This window comes from Daucus carota, chromosome 8 (assembly GCF_001625215.2).
Source record: "Daucus carota subsp. sativus chromosome 8, DH1 v3.0, whole genome shotgun sequence".
In the NCBI taxonomy this organism is placed as follows: Eukaryota; Viridiplantae; Streptophyta; class Magnoliopsida; order Apiales; family Apiaceae; genus Daucus; species Daucus carota.
The window spans coordinates 7687421-7709460 of record NC_030388.2 but is presented as its reverse complement, the minus strand read 5'-3'; the positions used below and the strand labels follow the sequence as shown (position 1 = coordinate 7709460).

At 34.0% G+C, this 22040-nt stretch overlaps 2 protein-coding genes across 2 annotated transcripts; both read right to left on the bottom strand.

Moving 5' to 3' along the window:
* Positions 1 to 11693: 11693 nt before the first annotated feature.
* On the bottom strand, positions 11694 to 13452 carry LOC108197143 (scopoletin glucosyltransferase). The gene has a single exon (XM_017364658.2). It carries the CDS (start codon positions 13259 to 13261, stop codon positions 11834 to 11836), a length of 1428 nt encoding a protein of 475 aa, XP_017220147.1. The 5' UTR covers positions 13262 to 13452; the 3' UTR covers positions 11694 to 11833.
* A 3144-nt stretch (positions 13453 to 16596) lies between these two features.
* On the bottom strand, positions 16597 to 18767 carry LOC108199841 (tetrahydroberberine oxidase). The gene is made up of 2 exons (XM_017367837.2): positions 17732 to 18767; positions 16597 to 17536 (listed from the first exon to the last, which is right to left on the bottom strand). Exons 1-2 carry the CDS (start codon positions 18577 to 18579, stop codon positions 16765 to 16767), a joined length of 1620 nt encoding a protein of 539 aa, XP_017223326.1. The 5' UTR covers positions 18580 to 18767; the 3' UTR covers positions 16597 to 16764.
* Positions 18768 to 22040: the final 3273 nt, after the last annotated feature.

Genomic DNA, 22040 nt, shown 5'->3' with positions numbered 1-22040 from the left:
ATATGGAGACACTATCTGTACGGAGAAAAATGTGAGATTTATACAGATCATAAAAGTTTGAAGTACATCTTTACTCAGAAGGAGCTGAACATGAGACAAAGACGATGGTTCGAGTTGATTAAGGATTATGATTGTACGATTAAGTATCATCCAGGAAAAGCCAACGTTGTAGCGGATGCTTTAAGTAGAAAGGAGAGGTTAAACCTATTGACTGTGCCAGAGGAATTATATAAAGAGTTCCAGAAGTTGGAAATCGAGGTAAGAATTCATGAACCATCAGAGATAGCAGTTTATACCATGACCTTCCAACCAGAGCTATCAGAAAAGATTAGGAAGTGCCAGGAAGAGGTAATGGATCAGGATGTAAACAGGTTAGTAGGAGAAGAGTTATGTACACAGAAAGTTGATCAGGGTATTCTTAGATTTTCTTCCAGGATATGGATTCCACCGGTGACAGCGTTAAAGAATGACATCTTGCAGGAAGCACACAATTCTAAATATTCAATTCATCCAGGCAGCACTAAGATGTATAGAGATTTAAAGGAGAACTATTGGTGGCCAGACATGAAAAGAGAGATTGCAGAATGGGTGAGTAAATGCTATACGTGTCAAAGAGTGAAAGCAGAACACCAAAGACCAAGTGGATTATTGCAACCTTTAGAGATTCCAGAATGGAAGTGGGAACATATTGCTATGGATTTTATTGTAGGATTACCAAGGACCAAAGCAAACCATGATGCCATTTGGGTTATAGTGGACAGACTAACCAAGTCAGCTCATTTTCTTCCGATCAATGAGAGATTCTCTTTGGATAAATTAATTCATATGTACTTGAAAGAGATTGTAGTTCGTCATGGAGTCCCCGTATCCATTGTATCAGATAGAGATCCACGATTTAATTCGAGATTTTGGAAAAGTTTTCAAGAATGCTTGGGCACTAAATTGAATATGAGTACGGCATATCATCCACAAACAGACGGCCAAAGTGAGAGAACTATTCAGACGATCGAGGACATGTTACGTGTTTGTGCAATTGATTTCAAAGGCAATTGGGACGAACATCTACCTTTAGTGGAATTTGCATACAATAATAGTTATCACGCAAGTATTGGGATGCCTCCTTATGAAGCTCTTTACGGACGCAAATGTCGATCGCCAGTATATTGGGATGAAGTCGGAGAACGCAAAGTACTTGGACCGGAATTAGTACAACAAACAAAGGAAATCGTTGAAATTATTCAGAAACGACTAATTGCAGCACAGAGTCGTCAACGAAATTATGCAGATCAATCCCGGAAGAACGTAGAATTTGAAGACGGAGAAGCAGTGTTACTGAAGGTATCACCATGGAAAGGGCTATCCAGATTCGGAAAGAAAGGCAAGCTAAGTCCCCGATACGTGGGGCCATTTGAAATCTTGAGGCGTGTAGGCAAAGTAGCATACGAATTGGCGTTACCCCCGCAAATGGAGCACATTCATAACGTCTTTCATGTATCGATGCTTAAGAAGTATAATCCAGATTCGAAACATGTGATAGAGTATGAGCCGGTAGAACTCGAGGCAGATTTATCGTATGTAGAAAGGCCAGTGGAAATTCTAGATAGAAAAGAGAAGGTGTTAAGAAACAAGGTAGTTAACTTAGTAAGAGTATTGTGGAGAAACCCAAAGGTTGAAGAGTCAACCTGGGAATTAGAAAGTGATATGCGTGAAAAGTACCCTCATTTGTTCACCTAAGCGATTCTGAGGACAGAATCCTTTTAAGGGGGGAAGGATGTAACATCTGGGATTATCCGTGTAATTATTTGAATGATTAATGAATATTATATGAATATTATGTGAATTTCTGTGAATTAATTGGTTCCTGTTCTATTAATTTAGTTACGTATTTCTGATTAAATTTGAGGAATACCAATTTTTATATGCTCAGTACAAAATATAGTTTATTTAGATATTTTCATATCGATTTATGTATTGTCGTATGATTTTATCTTTGATTTATGGATTTAATTACGTATATTATATTTAATTATTAATTATTTTGATTTTACGAAAACCGTCAACCTGTAACGGTACCGAGATTTTACTTCCCGAAAATTTCAACAAAATTCACCTTTAGCCTAATTTGAATATTCCGGACACTTTTCATGTTTTGACTTTTTCGATCCGGAGTACGGTTTGTTCCGGAGCCGGTCCGGCGGAGCTTTTTGGGTATTTTAAATTATCGATAATTATCTGGTTGTCTCGATATACGTGAAACCAGATATTTTGATTATTATATTATTTATTATCTTGTAATAAGTGCAAATGGGACCCGCATACTAATGACTGATTAAAAAGCCCCGTTTTGATAGTTATCTCGAAAACCGGTACCGATTGGACCCGTTTTATTAATATGAAGCTATTAAACATTGTATTTTCGTGTCATATATGATCCAGAGGGGTATTAATTATTCGTAAATATAAATAGCCTTAACCGCACTTTAATTCATTGGGGAAATCATAATCTCAGTTAAACACGGGTTTATCGAGAGAGTGTTCTTCGTGTTCTTGAGATTCAAACGAAGATTTGGAAGCGTTATCGGACTCAGATTTCAGTGTTCAAGTATCCAAATCGAAGGTTTTGAGGAGTAGAAGCTGATTTTGTCATCAAAAACATCAAGAGATTTGCAGGTGAGGAGGGATTTAAGGTTTTTAATTCGAAATAATTAAGATTAAATTAGGACTTTTTGATTTTGAAGTTTTTTATGTGTTTTGATGATTGTATGTTGTAGAGAATTGAATTGTGAGCATTTCCATATATCATATGCTTGATTTGGAGTTCGATAACAGGTTCAAATTAAGGTTTGATTCTCGAATTAGAGTTTATATGTGTTCTTGAATGTTTTTAATTGAGAATTGGGATTTCGAGTTTTAATGATTCTGGGAATAATCGAAGGGTACGGGCATATTCAGTGTGTTGTAGTGACTTGTTTAAGGGTTTCACATCAAGCGGAGGAGCTGGATTTTGGCCGAATCGGCAAAATGAAGAACTCGCCGGACGGCGAGTTTCTTTCAGCTTTTCCGGGCAAACGGCTTATCTCCTGTAGAATCTGAAGCCACCAATCGGTTCCTGGTGGCTGATATAGCTGATCTGGAGGTTTTGGTAGTGGTCTACGGCCTGGAGATCAATCTCCGGCGACTCAGACGGTGGCCGACGGCATTTATGCTGTTTGGTCACCGTAGTTTTGAAGATGGTGACTTTTAGTCACCATGGTTTCTAAACTTTCATTGATCATATCATATTTTCAAAACCTGACAGTTTGCACCCCTGTGTAAACTTTCAATTATTTACAAAATAAACCTTTTCAATTTATTTTCAAAATCATTTTTTTAAATCATTTATTTTAATTTCAAAAATAGTTTTTAATTATTTATTAATTCAAAAATAAATCTGATTTAATTTATTAATTAATTTTAATTAGTAATTAATTTTTATAATTAGTCAATTAATTTAAATATTAATTGATTAATTGTTTTAATTAATTATTAATTAATTTTAATTGATTTATTAATTAGATTTAATTATTTTAAATGATTCTAAAATTCCGAAAAATAGTTTCGAGCTTTGAAATATTATTCTAAAATATGTTTGAAGCTCGTTAATTGATTTCAAATGATTTCGGACTTGATTTCGAGTATCCAAAATTGATTATTTATTTATAAAATGATTCTTTGACCCGTTTTAATTCCGAAAAATGTTTTAAAATCCATATCAAATGCCAGAAAACTCCTTTTGACTTCAAACCTTCTTTGAAAGATAAATTTTATTGAATATCTTGTTTGATATGTGTTATGTGATATCTGATTGATGTGTTACATGTCTATGTGAACCTTATATGATTGTTTTTGACATATCTTTTAATCCATAAATCGGATTTGGGTGAAACGAAGAGTAGATAGAAACTCGTTGCGAAGGTGTGATAATAAGAAGAGTATGAGATCATATATTGATAAAGAATTGTTGTGATTAGCAGAGAAGCGAGACGTAAAAAGGGGAAAGCAAGTGGTGATAGAGTAGTATAGCGAGCAAGCGTAGTTGAAACTTGAGATCAGCTATATAAGGCAAGTTCCCTGAGACTTTCCTACAATTATATATTGTGTCTGTTGTGATTATTTAGCGAGCTTTCTGATTAAGCCCTGTGATCTATTGAATTATAGCATGGATTATTTATCCTAGTGATTTTTGAACCTTGAACCAGATTCCTTGAATTATAATATGGATTATTTACTTTATTGATTCTTGAACCTTTGACCCGGTTCTTTGATACCTGCTAAGAAACCTATTTCAATTGTAAACCTTTAATTTTTTTAAAAACTTCTAAATGATTACCATAAGAATCTCATTTCATTTCAAGAACATACCCTCGATACCTCAACCAGTTGGTCAATCCCATATCCTTCAGACCTTAACCAGTTGATCAACACCAAATAACGTCTGTTATAACATATACCTTACAGTTGTTTGATTCTTTCCATAAACCCAAGTTTCTTGATCTTAAAAGCATTCATTTATACTTGAATTTTTGTGAACCTAGAACCCTTCTTCATATAAACACTAAACTTTGATATACTTTGTAATCCAATTATGCGATATCTGATTCTTTGATAAACCCTGAAGTTGTTTCTCATTCCTCCTTTGAAATACATCTGAGACACTTTGAATAGTGGTCTGCTTTGTTAGTATTGGTGTCCTAGAGACAATACTATTGTGTTCTATCGTAGACATTTATGGATTATGTTATATTGATTATGGAATAAATATTTAATGTGTCTTTATTTACTGCGTAATAAATTGAAAGCATAATAAATGTCCTTGGAATATTATATGTAATTCTATATCTCTAAGTACGTGACTTAGAAATGAGATTATGAGAATAATATCAATATTCCTAAATGTCCCTAGTCGAGTATCATTGTTAAGGGACAATAATGATGCATTAAGACTAGTATGTTTGTTGACTGATGATCACATCTCATTGATCATAGGTATAGTGATGCTAAAGTCAAGAACATAAGTGCATGTATCGACACATGGCACTGGAATGACCCACCGTGAGATTTTACATGTTAATAAGTGTCATTAGAAATTCTCACTGTGATAATGATGTAATGATCCTCTGACTTGATATCATTATATTTCTATATGAGAATTAATATACTTTGGTTGCACTAAAAGTTACCTTTGACCGGGTAATGATGAAATGTACATTGGGTATATTATGAATCGTATGAGAAATATGAATGATCTAGAAAGGATTTAACCCTCCTATTTTAGGAGTGATATTATTGGCCTCTTGATTGAGTGAGACTATAAAATGCATGGCCGTGCTCAAATATTGATTTGTTTAATAGTCTACTCATTGATCAAGGAAATTCGGATTAGACGATGAAGAGGATGACACAATACATGCCTTGAGTCTGATCTATAATATAAGGTTAAAGGGATTATATTACATTGTACATTATTCACAAAAGGTTTAATTGAATCACCAATTATTATTATTACTTGGGTAGCAATGATGTATTACTAGATGCCGCTCATTGTTTACAATTTTATTATTGGATATTAAAATTATTGCCAGCGTAATAATAACCTAAAGGGTCACACACTTTGAATGTTTAAAGGAGTTTTAATTTAAATTCTGAATTTAAATTAAATGATTAAGTTCGAAATAAATTATTTAATTGAGCCAGTCTTAATTAAGTAATTAGAATTTCGAATTTAATATTAAAACCAAAATCGGATTAGGTTTGGAGAAGCCCAAATCCGATTAGGGTTTGGCCCATCTATCTCTCTTCCCTATAAATACATAATGATGTATTGTTTTAGGGTTAAGTAACATAAAATTCGTTTTATTATAAAACCCTAGCAGCTCTACATCAAGAGAGGCTAGAGAGAGAGAGAGAGGCTACATTCGGCTAGTACCGGCTCCGGTGATCTTTGGCGATCAGACGTTCGTGTGGACTGCTTAGAGACGCGATCCTTAGACGAGGGCTGCGTGGTGATTGCTTGTTCCGGACCTCCATCTTTCGCTAACGTAAAGCTTCAACAAGGTATTATTTCGTATCTCCATGATCAGCCGTTCTTTATAGATGGATCCTCGGGTTAGGGTTTCGGATTTTTTTTATTTTACGTCGATTATCCGCTGCGTTTGTTGCCCCGAAACCCAACATGCTTCTGCTTCAAAATTTATTTATGATATTGGTGTTTCCATTTTATTGAATAATATTGTTGATCATCTTGATTGTGATAGAATTGGATAGTTTTCTAAACTTGGACCAAATGAGTGGTCAGACCAGATGAGTGGTCGCTTTAGGCCAATGTGTGCCTTGGATCCAGTAAACGAGCATGGTGGGACCTGCTCGGGGTTAGTGTCTGACTGATAAGCAGCCTAACCTTTGATTTTTAAAAATAAATTTAATATCCAATTCTAATTGATACTCTAAAAGAAAAACAAATCTTGATATTGAGATTGATTCCATTAGACACTGGTTTCCTTCAGCTTATGATTAATATTTTAAATTGACATTGTTATACTTGCTGAGCTTGTTAGCTCACTCTTGCGATACTTTATGTTCTTTCCAGTGAAGGCAGAGAAAGTTGGTAATGATGACCCTCAGGCTAGTGGTAAGGCCAGGATTCCAGGCTGAGAGATGGAGAGAGCTATCAGCAGCACTTGGCTTTTTATATATGTATTAGTTTGAGTAACGAGACACAAGTGATGTGTAAGCTTGTAAGAATTAAGTTTATATTTTGGGATTTGGGTTTGTAATAATTAAAGTTATGTTGTGGCTTGTTTTATACTTTAACCTGTTGCGATCCATGGACAGTTAAGGGTCACTGCACATATTATATTAATTATAGGTTTATGTTATGGTGTGGACCCCAAATTTCTGACCCGGGTTTGGAGGGCGCCACAGGAGGCGGCCCAAATTAATTTGTATCTAAACAATTATAATTTTTCTATTAGTATTGTGTTTGACGGGCACGGGAAGCATCCCAAACTAATTTTTATCTAAATAGTTAAAAAAAATTTATTAGTATTATGTTTGATGGGATAGTGGCTAAAATAATTTTTTATCTATGTTAAAAAATATTTTTTTGTTAAAACGGGACCACCGTTCAAAATAATTTTTATCCAGTTATAATATTTAATTTTATCATAATTAGAAATTTTTTTATTAGTATTGCGTTTGACAATAAGACGACTCAAACTAATATCTAAATTACAATGTTTTGTAATTAGTATTGTGTTTGACAAGAGGGTGACTCAAACTAATTTTGATCTAAATTATAATATTTAATTTTATCATAAAAATAATAATTATGGATTAATATTGTTTTTGACTGGAGGACGGTTCGAACTAATATTATTATTAGTATTGTGTTTGACAGGATGACCACTTAAACAAATTTTTATATTAATTATAATTTTTTTTAATTAGTGGTATGTTTGACGGGAAGATGACTCAAAATAATTTTTATGCTATTATAATATTTATTCGTATCCAAATTTATAACGCCGCCGCGAAGCGCGGCTTTATTCACTAGTATATTTATATAAAGGAGAAGCATGAGTCGTTTAGGTGGCGCCTCCCAGAGAGCTCTGTTCTATTTTTTTAATTTTTTGGAATTTTTGGATGAAAAAATATCTAAAATAAAAACTGTCTTTTTTAGTTTCGGATATATGGGATGAAAATTTCAAAACTACTTTTTTCAAAATATCAAAATCAAATCAGAATCTTAAACTATCATCATATTTTTGGGAAAGGTGTATATCAAAAACAAAAAGTATTTTTGATAAACCGGTCTTTTCTCAAAACAACCCCTATAAATTAAGACCAGACTTCATAAAATTTAACACACAGTTTTTCTTGAGGTTATTTGTCTTCTCCATCTAATACAATAATGAATTACACTCTAGATGTTTTGAATCACGATAGAGATGATTGGCTGATAAAAGTAAGAGTTTGCCGGATGTGGTAGTCGACAAATCCAAATACGGGAGAACAATATAGTCTTGACATGATATTGATGCATGAAAAGATTAATAGAGGATATATGTTTGTTCTTTATTTTTTTATAATATTTGTTTTGTTAATCGGATATGTTTGTTATTGTTAATTTTTATATGATTTACTTTGTATACAGGAAAAGATTATTCATGCAACACTTTCACAACATCTGTTTGCTCAGTTCAAGCACCTTGTAAGTGTAGGCTGTTTATACAGAATAAATAAAGGTTGTTGCAAGGGTGGTTATAAACCGAGACCTCATGGATTTAAGTTGATGTTTTTGCAGTCAATCGATCCAAAAAATGAAGGAATCACTAATACACTCGTGCATGGATTGGAGTTCATACGTCCCGAGATAATTAATGTTCGTACAACTAGAACATAATATTTATCTCTATTAAAAAATTAAGGATGGTTTCGGATTTGTATACGAATATATTTTAGACTTTTACGCACCTATGTTAAACACAACCAAAATTAAGATTTGTTGTGCTTTGAATCGTTAATTACATGCAGATTTTTATTTTCATTTTTTTACTCATGAATTATAATCCAATTTTGCAATTTTGTATATTAATATTGGTATTGCATCGAGATGTTTATAACATAAAATTATTTTATTCCATAAATATTAATTTTGAATCATTAATATAATTTTTATAGACTACAGCAAATTTATTTTATTTTATAAATTTGAGAAAAGTTATATTGAGACCACTTTTTTTGGAGACCGTGGAGACCATTATGTTCTGCAAGTAAAATATTGCATAAAAACATTGCAAAACTCATAATTTTGCAAATCAAAACACATTATTTTGTGAAGTATGTACTACAAATATCATGAATTCATCAAAATTATTGAAGAACATCTATGTTTAATAAGTAGAATGTGTATGTTCTGCAAATTGAACAAATGTTCTGCAAACTAAACATATTCCGCTGGACAAAACATTTTGTAATATTCTACATGCAAAACATACATGATATTCAAGATTTTAAATGATATAAGGATCTTTGTACAACATGTTTTGCAAAATTACGAGTTTTGCAATATTTTTATGCAATATTTTATTTGCAGAATATAAGTGGTCTCCACAGTCTCTAAAAAAAATGGTCTCCATAGAACTTAACTCTAATAAATAAATTTTTAAAAAAAAGTCCAGATCATTACAGTTTTAGCAGTGAGCAGTTGGAGATGCTCTTAGATCTCAGTTTTATGCTTTTTGTTTAGCTTGTTGTGCCCGGTAATTTAGTTATCTCCGGACGAGTTGGGTATTTTCTTTTAATTTTTGATTGGTCCCTGCGGTGAGTTTCTTTTGTATTAGCCTGTTGGTATCAGCATTTTAAATTTCTAGCTACTTTTCTGCTGTGGATAACGTGTTCCGGAGATGGAGCCATGGAGGGGTTGGGGTCGTTAAGTGCTATTATAGATTATTTATGAAATATTTAAAATTTAGATCAGAAAATTTATTAGATAAAATATTGAAATTAAAATTCGAATGCAAATAATTAAGTTTTTCTTATCAATGCAAATAATAAAGTTAATATTCGAAATATGTAGAAATGATATAATTTTTTGATTCATAGATTATTTATATAATATTTAAAAATTAGGTTTCAAAATTTATTAGATCAAAATTAAAAATTAAACAAGTAAATTAGTATTCAAATTTGGATAATAAATTTAATATTCAAATATGTAGAGATGATTTGATTTTTTGATTTGTAGATTATTTATAAAATATTTCAAATTTATGTTAGAAAATTTATTACGTAGAAGTTAGAAATTAAATTATGAAATTAAAATTCGCATTTAAGTATTAAATTAGAAATTAAATTATGAAGTTTTAAATATCTAACTTATATATATGTATATATTGAATTTTCAAATTATATATATCATTGGTTTGATAAGTAGGATTTATTTATAGAAACAGAAGCTGGAACACAAACAAAATAAGAAGCCTAAACCTAATTTATATTGTCCCCTTGTTAGGACAACATGCCTATATACTCGCTAATTTTGTCCTTGGTGAATAAGTGTGTCCATTTATTTATGCTTCTTTAGGCCTGCTTAGCTTTGAAAGGAGCTAATGGCTCATCTTCTTTGAAGCAGGTTTGTCCTTTGAATTTGAAGTTCTGCTCTTGACTTACGGAACTTTTTTGAGTAAACTTCAAAGTTTTTAAATCTTACTCGAAAACTAACTTATATCTTTATCAAATTTATCATCTGAATTTTTATCTTTGCAACTTAGCTTGACATTAGATCCAGAAGATACTTCATTTTGAGCTCTACCAACATAGTTGTTCTTCGTAATTTCTGGACGGACCTGTGAAATCATGAACTTGTCTCATAGGAAAGGACCTCTTTTCAGGACTCCTTTCTAGTGAAAAAGCATCTTCAGTTCATTCTTCTTTTCAGTAGCTAAAATTCTCCGTTAAAGAAGTGAGGCCATGTAAAATGATAATCCTTTAAGATATGCTTTTCTAACAGTATAACTAGTACACCAGGTTCTGATATTAAATGATAATGCATGCTGAGAACAGGGTGAATTAGTATATTATTAGGAGCATAACAGGCTAAAACTAAGTTCCTGCATTTTTTTTGAAAAGCTTTAGTGATTTATCTAAAGTTTCCGAGATTTCGTTCATTTCACAACCACGAGGCGTGTCTTGTAAGAATGCTTGCTTAGTCGGAAGTTGGAACACCTGTAATATGTAATCCATCTACTGGCATTGGTTTCTTTAAAACTCACATCTTCATTTGAGTTCCAGACTAGGTAAAATCTCTTTGTTTATCAAAATCTCTGGTGATAAACTGACAAAAGCACCATAACTTGGATAGAACTAACTTCATGAAGATCTTCCTAGACTAATCCTAATTCTGGCAAACTCTCTCAAAGTATTGAAAGAACGTCAATAACTGGTCCGATGTACAATGATCCAAAGCTCATTTGCATTGTCTTCTTTAACTCAGGTACTGGAATTATCCATAAGTCTTCCGGTGCACCTGTCAGCAAGGGCGGATCTAGGATTTAAACTTAGGGGACATCAGACAAATTTTTAGAAAACATCTATATATTTTTAAATTTTGTGGAGGCACTTCTTTACTTTTACAAAATTTAGAATGGTGAAAAGCTTAAAAAATAATTTTAGGGGGGATACGTGTCCCCCATGCCTCTTCCTAGACGCGCCCCTGACTATCAGCCCATGGCCAAAAAATCTTGACAAGGCGAGTAAAAAGAAACTATAAATACCAAACACAAATAATTAAAATCACAAGCTCAAAATGTTTGTTTCAAGAGCAAATATTAGTAGCAATATACCCTATGTCAAGTTCTTTAGATAACAGGGTAGCAACAGACAAAACAACTCTAAAGCCCCCCCCACCAACTCTAATCAACCGAGCATCGATAACATAATCTCCAACCAAGCCATATTTCCTTGACAACATTACATACCCACCACCAAGGCACTCAACATCCCACCAAAACCAAGACAGCACCGGATGGTTGAGGAGTGAGTTTATGTATCTGGTATCTAGTTTTTAGTATTCTTATATATGTTCTTCATATATTGTTCTAATATTTATTCTGTTAAGGAAAGTCTTAGACAGCCTGAAAGTATAGATGCAAGTATTCACCCTTAAAGAACTAATCGTTTGGATGTGCTTGAGTAATATAGGATTAAAGCTAGATGAACTTGAAAGACTAGTACAAAACAGAACACATAGCAAAACAAATATAAAATAGCTAGCTGAAATTGATTTTGTGCTGCTTTAACAAGAGGAATGATGCATTCTCAGCTCCTTGATCAAAGCATCCAAATCTAAGCACGATGAACCGCCTTCTCCAATGGCCTTTCTTGCCATCTCTTTTAGTGCTTTTGCTCTGTCTCTTCTCTCCTCAGCATCTTTCCCCACCATCACACTCCTCGCCGCCTTCTCAAATGCCTCCCTTTTTATATTGCCACTGCCTGTACCAGCAACCCATTCCTTGGCACCAACAGCAACCCCAATCCGAAGAATCTCAACAACCAGTTTCTCATTATAAAATTGTTCGGCAAATGATGGCCAGGTGACCATTGGCACTCCAGCAGTTATTCCTTCAAGAGTCGAGTTCCATCCGCAATGTGTCACAAAACCACCTATAGCTTTGTGATCAAGAATCAGCACTTGGGGCGCCCATCCTCGAATTATGAGGCCTTTCCCTTTTATTCTCTCCTCGAATCCTTCAGGCATCCATTCCTCATCATTTTTGCCTTTCCTCACAACCCATATGAATTGTTGTCCACAGGCTTCCAGTCCCACTGCAATCTCATGCAACTGATTACTAGGAAATTTGCTTACACTCCCGAAACAAACATACAAAACCGAATCAGCCTTCTTCGTGTCCAGCCACTTCAAGCATTCATCTCCACCAATTGCAGCTTCTTTCCCTCTCCGCGCCTTGTCTTCCACACTTGTATTGCACAACGAAACAGGCCCTACATGCCACGCTCGTCTCATAAGAACATTCCTGTAATGATCAGCATAATCAGGTTCCAGCTCATAAAAGCTATTCACAATCACTCCGTAGCTCTTCATTTCAGACTCTTTGATCCTAATCATCAGCTTACTGAACTCAGATTCATTTTTTTGCCTTTGATAAATCGGAAGTTGGCTCACTAACAACGTCACTTCATCCGGTAGATTAGGAACAATAATCTCATCCGAATCATTTTCCAACTTATCAGCAGCCACGTGAAGCCTCACTTGCTCCGAAGCACACAAAGAAAAGAAAGATGTTCCATGAAACACGAGTCTCGGGATGCCAAACTTGGCAGCCGAATAAGTAGCCCAGGGGAAGAACATATCAGCAACAAGGCAATCAGGACGGTGCTGCTCAAGAACCTGCTCAACTTGTTCCTCAAGCATCTGCGTAGCACGTAGAAACAACGGTGACATCGCAGGGGAAGTGAGCTGATCAGCATTCTCACAATCTTCAGGCAAGCCCGAAACTCTGGGGAATTTAACAACCGCAATACTCATTCGAAAGCCCGAGTGGTTGCATTCTTGCACAGCTTTTTCAAAAGCAGGAGCATTGAGAGGGGTGGTGATGATCGTGGAGTGCACGCCGTGGAAGGCAAATAACTTGGCCATGTCTAGGGTGGGTATCATGTGGCCATGAGCCAGCATAGGGAAGAAGAAGACTCGAAGCTCCACCATTTTGCTACTGAATTGTTTTCCTCTAGTCTTCGTTTATATGTAAGAAAGCCTAGGCTGTACATGTACGACCAATATGATGATAGAAGAATCCAAATTGAGAACGTTTAACCAGAGTAAAAGTTTGAAAACAGTGACAAGACTCGAATACCATTCTTATCGCAAAGTAGAACGGAAATCATGTGTATGATTCAACACCGTCCATAATAATTTCGTCAATTAAATTATTTATAATATTCAACGTCGTCTGAATTTGGATATTACTTGTCGGAAGTTATAAAGTTACTTTTTTCTCCCTCTTTGTCTTGATCTCGTCGTCATAATTTACTCGGAATCATGTGACATGGATGTCTTGATTATTTTATAATTATCTTTTTGTTAACAAACAAGATATTGGACCGTTTTGCTGAGTTTAAAAAAAGTGATTTATTGATTTGGGTGAAAGAGTGAATTATAAGTGAAAAATTGGCTTGAATTTATAAGTTATTAAAAGTGTTTGGATATCATAATTTATAAATTGTTTAATGTTTGGATAATTTAACTTATAATTTGGTATAATTTAATAAATTCGTAATATAAAATTGTTTTACTTTATTAAAAAATAATAACAATAATAAAAGATTTTTACTATTTAAATTACAATAGTACAAAAAATTTTGTTATTTAAATTTATTATAATTAATTTTGCGAGAAAAAGAGTTTTATGATTTAAACATATTGACTTAAGACATAATGCCAACTTTAATTTAATGATATCTTAAGATAAAAAGTCTTCTGTTTTCTTTTCGTGGGAGGTAGTGCATCAAGCGGCATACTGTGAGAGAGTTCACGAAGATGACAATCGTGCACAATTTATTATAAGAGGCCGTTTGGAAACATGGATTTCATTTCAGATGATGGATTTCAAATGATAGAATTTGAGTTGTCATTTCAAATTCTCATATTTATACTGATATTTGAATGTGTGGATTTCAAACGAAATCTAAATCTAACTTTCCAAACAAGTTATTTGATCAATCCAGAATTTCAAATGAAATCTTGGTTCCCAAACATACCATAAACATAATTGTACTAAGAAGTGTATTAGGAAGAGCAGAAGAAGCTGCGGTGAAATAAAAGCTACAATATATGGTTTCTTTTCTGAACTTCTCAAGCCCATTATGAGTGCTTGAACTTCTCAAGCCCATTATAAGTGCTTCAAATTAATAGCCAAACACACGCGGTATATCCTTTCGCATATAGGGGATGTTTGGGCAAGTTTAAAAAAAATGACTTCTTGCTTAAACTAGAGAAGTGGAGCATAATTGAGAAGTAAATAAGTGAATAAAGTGTTTGGAAAAGAAGCAGAAGCTGTGAGAGAGAAGTTAGGATTCTCAGCTTCTTAAAAGTGCTTCTACTTCTTTACACAAACGGGTCAAGAAAAGCAGAAGCCAGAAGCAGAAAACTTCTTCTTATGGCAAACAAACATGCCCATAGTGTCATGATTCCAAAAGGATGAGAAAGCTAAGAAAATTCAATAATGATTCGATGTAAATTAAGAATGAAATAAAGAAACCGCCACGAAACTAGAAAGGAGGTGAAGTTGAATGCAGGACATGTGAAGTAACAAATGGCAAGATAATATCTCTCTCACAAATTCAGCAACAAAATAAACCGACGCTACAATCGTGAAAGAAATGAGTGCTCAATTTGAAAAATTATGTAATGATTTAAATATTATAAAATTCTAATTAAATTACAGCCGTTAGATGAGAGTAAAATGATGGGTCAGGATTGAGATTTTGGGAACTCCAAAAAAATGGCACTCCAAATAACTTCTCTCTTTCTCTCCCTCCCTCCGCCCCCCTCTCTCTATATTTATATATATATTCTTTAAATTTTAAATATTCTCTTCTACCTAAATTCTCGATAATATATTTTATATCCATATTTTCAAAAAATTATAATAACTATTCAAGTGCGCAGAGCGCGTTTGTTTTTACCTAGTTTGATAATATAGGAAATATATTCAGCTCCTCATTATTTCTACATTCATGCCTCTTGTAATTATTTTTTAACACATGGGAGTATAACAAAAAAAAACCTAGTTTTTTTTTCTCTATTCTCTAGCCGCCTCCCTCTTCTCATCCCCAAAGGGGCTTCCATCTGTTTTCCGGTGGAAAGCCCCGAAATCTTTCCATTTGATTGCTTGTTTTATGATTTTTTTTGCTTTTTCATTGATTTTCTTAATTAATCTCCCTCTTTAGAGAAAGTTTTCTTAGATCTATGTCACCAAAGTTTTGGTTTTCGTTCTTATGCGCTTTCAAAGGACTTTTTGGATTTGTGAGTGGATCGATTATCTTCTACACGTCGTGGTGCAGATCTAATTGTTTTAATTTATAGTTGGATTATCTCTAGTTTTTGATTATAGTTTGATTTCTCTCCCTGATGAGAATGTATGATTTCTCACCTTTTTGTAAAAGTTGATTTGTATTTATTGATAAAAACCTTCTGGGAATTGCATTTGTGGTTGATAGCTCAAACCGGGTTTTTGGAAAAGATGGTGAACACAGAGTAAGGATCTCTATATATACCATCGTCAATTTCAACATCACTTATTTGTCTCATCTTGAGGAAGACAAACATGTTAATTTTTTCCATGTTTGGTCGACTCGATCATTCTTGTAGATGTCGTATGGCTATTCTCTTTTTCTTAAAACAAACACATGGGAGTGTATATACTAACAACGGTGGTGATGAGAGCGGCGTTAGGTAAACAATAATTAAAAAATAGATTGTCAATTATGATTTATGGACATTGATTTGTATTCAATGACTAAATATACATCATGAAAATATAGGTTTAATGACCTTCTTGCCCTTGAAGTTTGGGTGGAAGTTTTAATACGGCCTTGAAGTTTAAAAATGTACATTTCGACCCTTAAAGTATCTTTGTTGTACCTTTTTAGCCTTTATGGCATATACCGGTATATAACGGGTGGACAAAGTTGACATTTCACACGTGAGGGTTAAAAGGGGCATTAAACATTAAGGATTAAAAAGAACATCTAATGTATTTTAATGTATTTTTTAGGGGTTAAAAGGAACGATATGTATACTTTAAGGGTCAAAAAGTACGCCCAAACTTTACCCCGAATATGAATTGTCAATTTTATCACTCGATTTATACCGGTATTTTTAAAAAAGGCTACAACGTACGACAAAACGAATGTCATTCGAAATTCAATTGATAAAACCCATGTATAAAACGCACGCCAATCTGCATAAGTTTGGTCGCCTCAGAAAGATATTAGGAGAGAGCATTGAGAAATGATTAAAGACATGTTTTGATCATCTCATAAAGTCCAACTCGTAAATATTATTATTTTCAAAATTTTACCAAACAAACTGCAAGACTCACGGACACACATATATTTTATTAGATGAAACGATCCATCCAATCTTCAAAATAAATAAGTACAAACAATCTAGTAAGACACCTTGTAATACAACCAAGATGCACCAATCTACATATCGGACACAAGTGAAAAAACAGGGATACTCTGCTCGTGTCTGAAGAAGTTGAGAGGATCAGCCACCGTCTTCACCGCAACCAACCTATCGAAGTTAACACCAAAGTAACGCTTGCCCCACTGGCTAGCCTGAGCATAACTTGTGCTCCCTGTTGGATTGTTTTGACCCATCCAAACATTCACATAATTCACATATGCACTCCTGGGATTGCTGGTAACATAAGGAGTCAAATATGCGACCAACCTCCGCACCCAATCCATCCTCGCAGCTTCCTCTGCACATTCCTCCAGACCCGGACATGTCACCGCAAAGAAATTGAACATGTACAAGTACCCTGCTCGGTAGGGGAATGGGAGCGCGCTTTCAGAGATTTCATTCATTCTACCACCATAGGGAGTGTATTGCAAGAATGCCTGGTTTTCGGGAAGTTGGAACATGTAATCCCACACGCCTAGTAAGCCTTCTACTGGCATTGGCTGCTTGAAGAAATCTGATCTTCCTTTGAACGCGGGACGGGGTAAAATTGTCTTGTTTAGTAAAAGTTCTGGGGGCGCATTGTATGGAAACTGTGAGAAAAATACCATAGCTTGGATGTAGCTAACTTCGATGAGATCTTCTTGAACTAATCCTAACTCTGGGAATTGTTCTCCCATGATTGCAAGAACCTCCGAGGCTGGTCCGAGGTACAATGAGTCGAAGCTCATTCGGACTGTCTTGTTATCGGCCCTGGTACTGTTTTCACTTAATATCACATTTCCGTTGCACCTGTCACAGATCTTCGTTCGTTAGATCAAAAATTGCAATAATTGTTTCCCAATAAATTTCCAATTTCATCAATTACTTTTGTAAGAATAAAATATGATCCTGATAATTCTTTTCACGAGATTTTAAGAGAAGTGATCACTTAACAACTCTAAAGTCAAACAAGTGATAAATTAAAATACGCAGTATGTCCCATACCTGATGTCGAGTTCTTTAGGGAACAGGGGAGCCACAGATTGCCACTTGTAGAAAATATTCGTCATATCTTGTTCGATAGTTCTGAAAACCTGAAAAATTGTAACCACCGGAGGCACAGGAACTAAATCAACTTTCCACGACACAACAACTCCGAAGCTTCCACCACCACCACCTCTAATCGCCCAAAACAAATCCTCCCCCATCGTCGCCCTGGTTAAAATAACTCCATCTGCATTAATCAACCGAGCATCGATAACATGATCTCCCGCCAAACCATACTTCCTTCTCAACATACCGTACCCTCCACCACTCAAAATCCCACCAACGCCAACATTAGCCCATAATCCCGAGGGGAACCCGTACTCGGACGTGGCCCTGCTGAGATAATAGTAGAGCTCGCCATTCGTCGCGCCACTATCGATCCATGCAGTCGCGGTAGCCACGTCCGCGACAACTTTATTAATGTTGCGCAAGTCAAGTAGTACAAACGGGATCGAGGAAACATAGGAGAAGCCCTCGAAACTGTGGCCGCCGCTCCTGATCCTCATCTCCAAGCCTGTTAGCTTGGTGCAATAGATAACAGTCTGGATATGAGATTCGGTCGTGGGAGTAATAATGACGAGGGGTTTCGGTTTCGAGGCCTGTCCGAATCGGAGATTATTGATGGAATATTGCAATGTGGCGTTGAAAGAAGAGTTAGCTTGGGTGTAAACAAGCCCCGAGATTGTGGATGAGTCGCTAGACAGGGCTAGGCAATTGAGAAAAGCCGTGGTTTGAGTTGCGGATGAGAAAGAACATAGGGATGAGATTACAAGAGCCAAGGCTAAGAGCCAAGTTGAGAGCTTCATTTTCAGATTCGGATGATTTTGGGTTTGTGAATGTGTGTTTATATAAGGTGAAATTTAGAGTTGATTATTCTAAGGCCATGATAGTTTAGGACGTAGAGGTGATGGCTTCAATAATGAAAGCTTATCGATTATTTATTTTCAGACACAAGGCCACCACCTAAATCTTTTGAATCGTGACTAAAATTCAACAACCTTTGTCTTGTCCTCATCGATTACATTTGTAATTTTACTAAAATATATACTCCCTCCGTCCCACCAGGTTCTTTACAGTTTCCTTTTTGGGATGTCCCATCCAATTCTTTACATTCCAAAACTTACCAAATATAGTCAACGGGTCCCACCACTTCCCAACTTTTCCTCCCTTTTCACACTACTTTTACTCTCTTTTCACACTACTTTTACTCCACTATCTCTCTTTTATTCATTAAAAATTGATGGGTCCCACCACTTCACCCACTTTTCTTCCTCTTTTCCACTACTTTATACATATTTCTTAACCTCCGTGCCCAAACCAAACGTAAAGAATTGGCCGGGACGGAGGGAGTATTTTTTATTTATATTCGTACCACCTTTTGTTTTTTTCTTTCAAAACATATTCGTACCTTTCGTTTAAAAGTAGTAATTAATTTATCGACTTTATAATTGGGTTAATTATCAAGTTGGTCATTGAAGTAAACTTAATGTATCAAGTTGGTAACTGAACTCAAAACGGTATCAAGATGGTCACTGAAGTGGCCATAAATATCAAACAAGTACCTTGAAATATGAGTTCAAGTAGTAAAAATATTATTTATAAAGTTTTACACATTATTTTTGAATGTTACCAAAACCAAGTAAAACCAAGTACCTTCTAATATTTTTGAATTACACTGAAGTCGAATATAACACGTTCGCAAACAAGTTTGTCCTAAAAGTTTTTTTTTTTTTTTGCTAATTAGTTTGACCTACTTTTCACCTAAAAGTTTGGAAACTTTGGTTCGATTTTGTACAATGAGCTAGTTTACGAATTCAATTCGAAATTCTTTTCGATTTTCGAAGATATATCAATCCTGCTGAGATCTTTGGCAGTGTAAGAGTTGGTCAAAATGACTTAATTTCCACCATTTTTAATTAAACGTTGATAAACTTCGAATTCGCGAACATTTTCAATCGTATGGAAACTTAAGCTGAAGTTGGTAAATATTCCCACTTAAGATTGACCGGCCATTTTATCGTTTCGGTTTAGAATTTGTTTTTCTTTATCCGACTAATCTAGTGTTACAGAAATCGAAAATCGTATCTAATCAGTTGAACTACCGATTCAAGATTAATCAAAAATCGGGGATTAATCGGAGTGAAAATTGTTTGTACTTTAATATTAAAATTTTATTTTAATATTTAATTATTATTATTTTAGTTGTAATGACAAATATATATTATATACCATAAATTCTATAATTGTTCATATTTAAAGTAATATAGTATTCAATACTAATAATTTATTATATATACTTCGACTAACAAAAATTTATAAGAATTAATTAAATTCCAAAAATCAAATATACGAATTAGCTCAGGATTATAGATTAAATCAGCAATTTTTGGAACACGGGACGAATTAGATATTTTATTAAGAAACTGCCGGCGTGGCAACTCGGGCAATATTGTTTACTTATTTTTAATGATATAGTAATGCCTACTTGTACATCAACACGCTGAGGTCAAGTCAAAACACTTATCTTACGAGTTGATTATATGGATGGCATTTAATGGTCAGGATCACTGTCTTCGATTGCATGTCTCTGTTTCTACTGTAGTTTTCAGTATTATTCGATTTTAAGGCGACGAGTTTAAAAAGAAATACTTAGTAATATATTTTTCAGTACTTATAATCAACGCGGCTTTCGTATCTTTTCGGACATTAATATGCTTAATTTTGTATATTATGTTGGGGTTGAGGGAATGAAAATAGAAATTAATGAAATGAAATTTAAATTATAATATAATTAAATGTTCTAAATTTTCAATTTTTCCGTCATTTAATTTCTAAACTTTTTAACTAGAGTTCAAATACTTTATCTTGTGAAATAATGTTTTATTACCAATATATACTCTCATTTTCTACCCCAATCTTTTGTTACACAAAATTTATATTCAGTCTTTTCTCCTCATCTTCCCTTCTCTTTTCCTTCTCTCTCTGATTATTCTTATTCATTTTTCATATCCACGTTTTTCAAAGTATATACTTTTATCTGAAATATTCAAAATATATACTTATATTTTATGTAAGAATTTTAGACTTGATATTTCTAAATTAAAATATGCGTAAAAATTTTATACTTGATTTTTTGATGTAGATAAGTAACTTAATTCTTATTTAGGAATGTTATTTATTTGTTAAATATTTTAATATGAAAATATCATATAAATATGTAAAATTTTAAAATAAATAATTAGATATATACCCGTGATTATTTAGAACACTGTTTTGCGTGTAGAGACATAATTAATACATGTAGTTGAAAATTACTACTCCCTCCGTCCCATCAGATTCTTTACAGTTTCATTATTTGGTCGTCCCACCCATTTCTTTACATTACAAAACTTTCCTAAAATAGTTAATGGGTCCCACTATTTTCCCACTTTTTCTTCCTTTTCACACTACTTTTACTCAACTATCTCTTTTTTATATATTAAAAATCAGTGGGTCCCGCCACTTCACCCACTTTTCTTTCTCTTTTCTACTACTTTATACATATTTCTTAACCTCCGTGCCCAAACCCAATGTAAAAAATTGGGCGGGACGGAGGGAGTATACTACTAGTTCCACCTAAAAGATTAGGTTGACAAGCAAGCCAAGTGGGAGCGGCTGTCCCGTCCCGTGTTTGAAAAATCATTTAGCCGACGGCTATGCCTTTGTATCAACGCTGGACAATAGTATTAAAACGTGGTAACAATCGCGAATATGCCATGTTGATTTCAATTCTTAGTTTTTCTACCCATACCTGTCCCTATCTCTTGAGTGGTTCACTTGCTCTGTCTGCATACATTATTGTTTATTTGCATGTTTGTGAATTACCTCCTACCACATGGCGATGAAAAGTCCGCATGCATGATGGATGCTGACTTTTAACATGTATTAAAATATTGGGTATTATAAAAAATATTTTTAAAGTTGTTTTCCAAATTGTAGTTATTAATATATATAATAATGAAATTCTATATATACAAAATTATTTAATCAAAATTAGTCCTCTTTCCCTCATGTTATTTAAAAAAAAATATGAGATAAAATTTAAATACATAATATTTATATTCCTTCCACTCACCCTTTTCTACATGTGGCGAGAGATAGTCGAGAAAAATATATTCTCTTCCTATCATTTATTTTGATTATATCTCTTTAAAATTACTATTCACATTCATTTATTAATGTAACTTGGTACTAATTATATATTTAAAAAATAATTTTTTTTCATAAT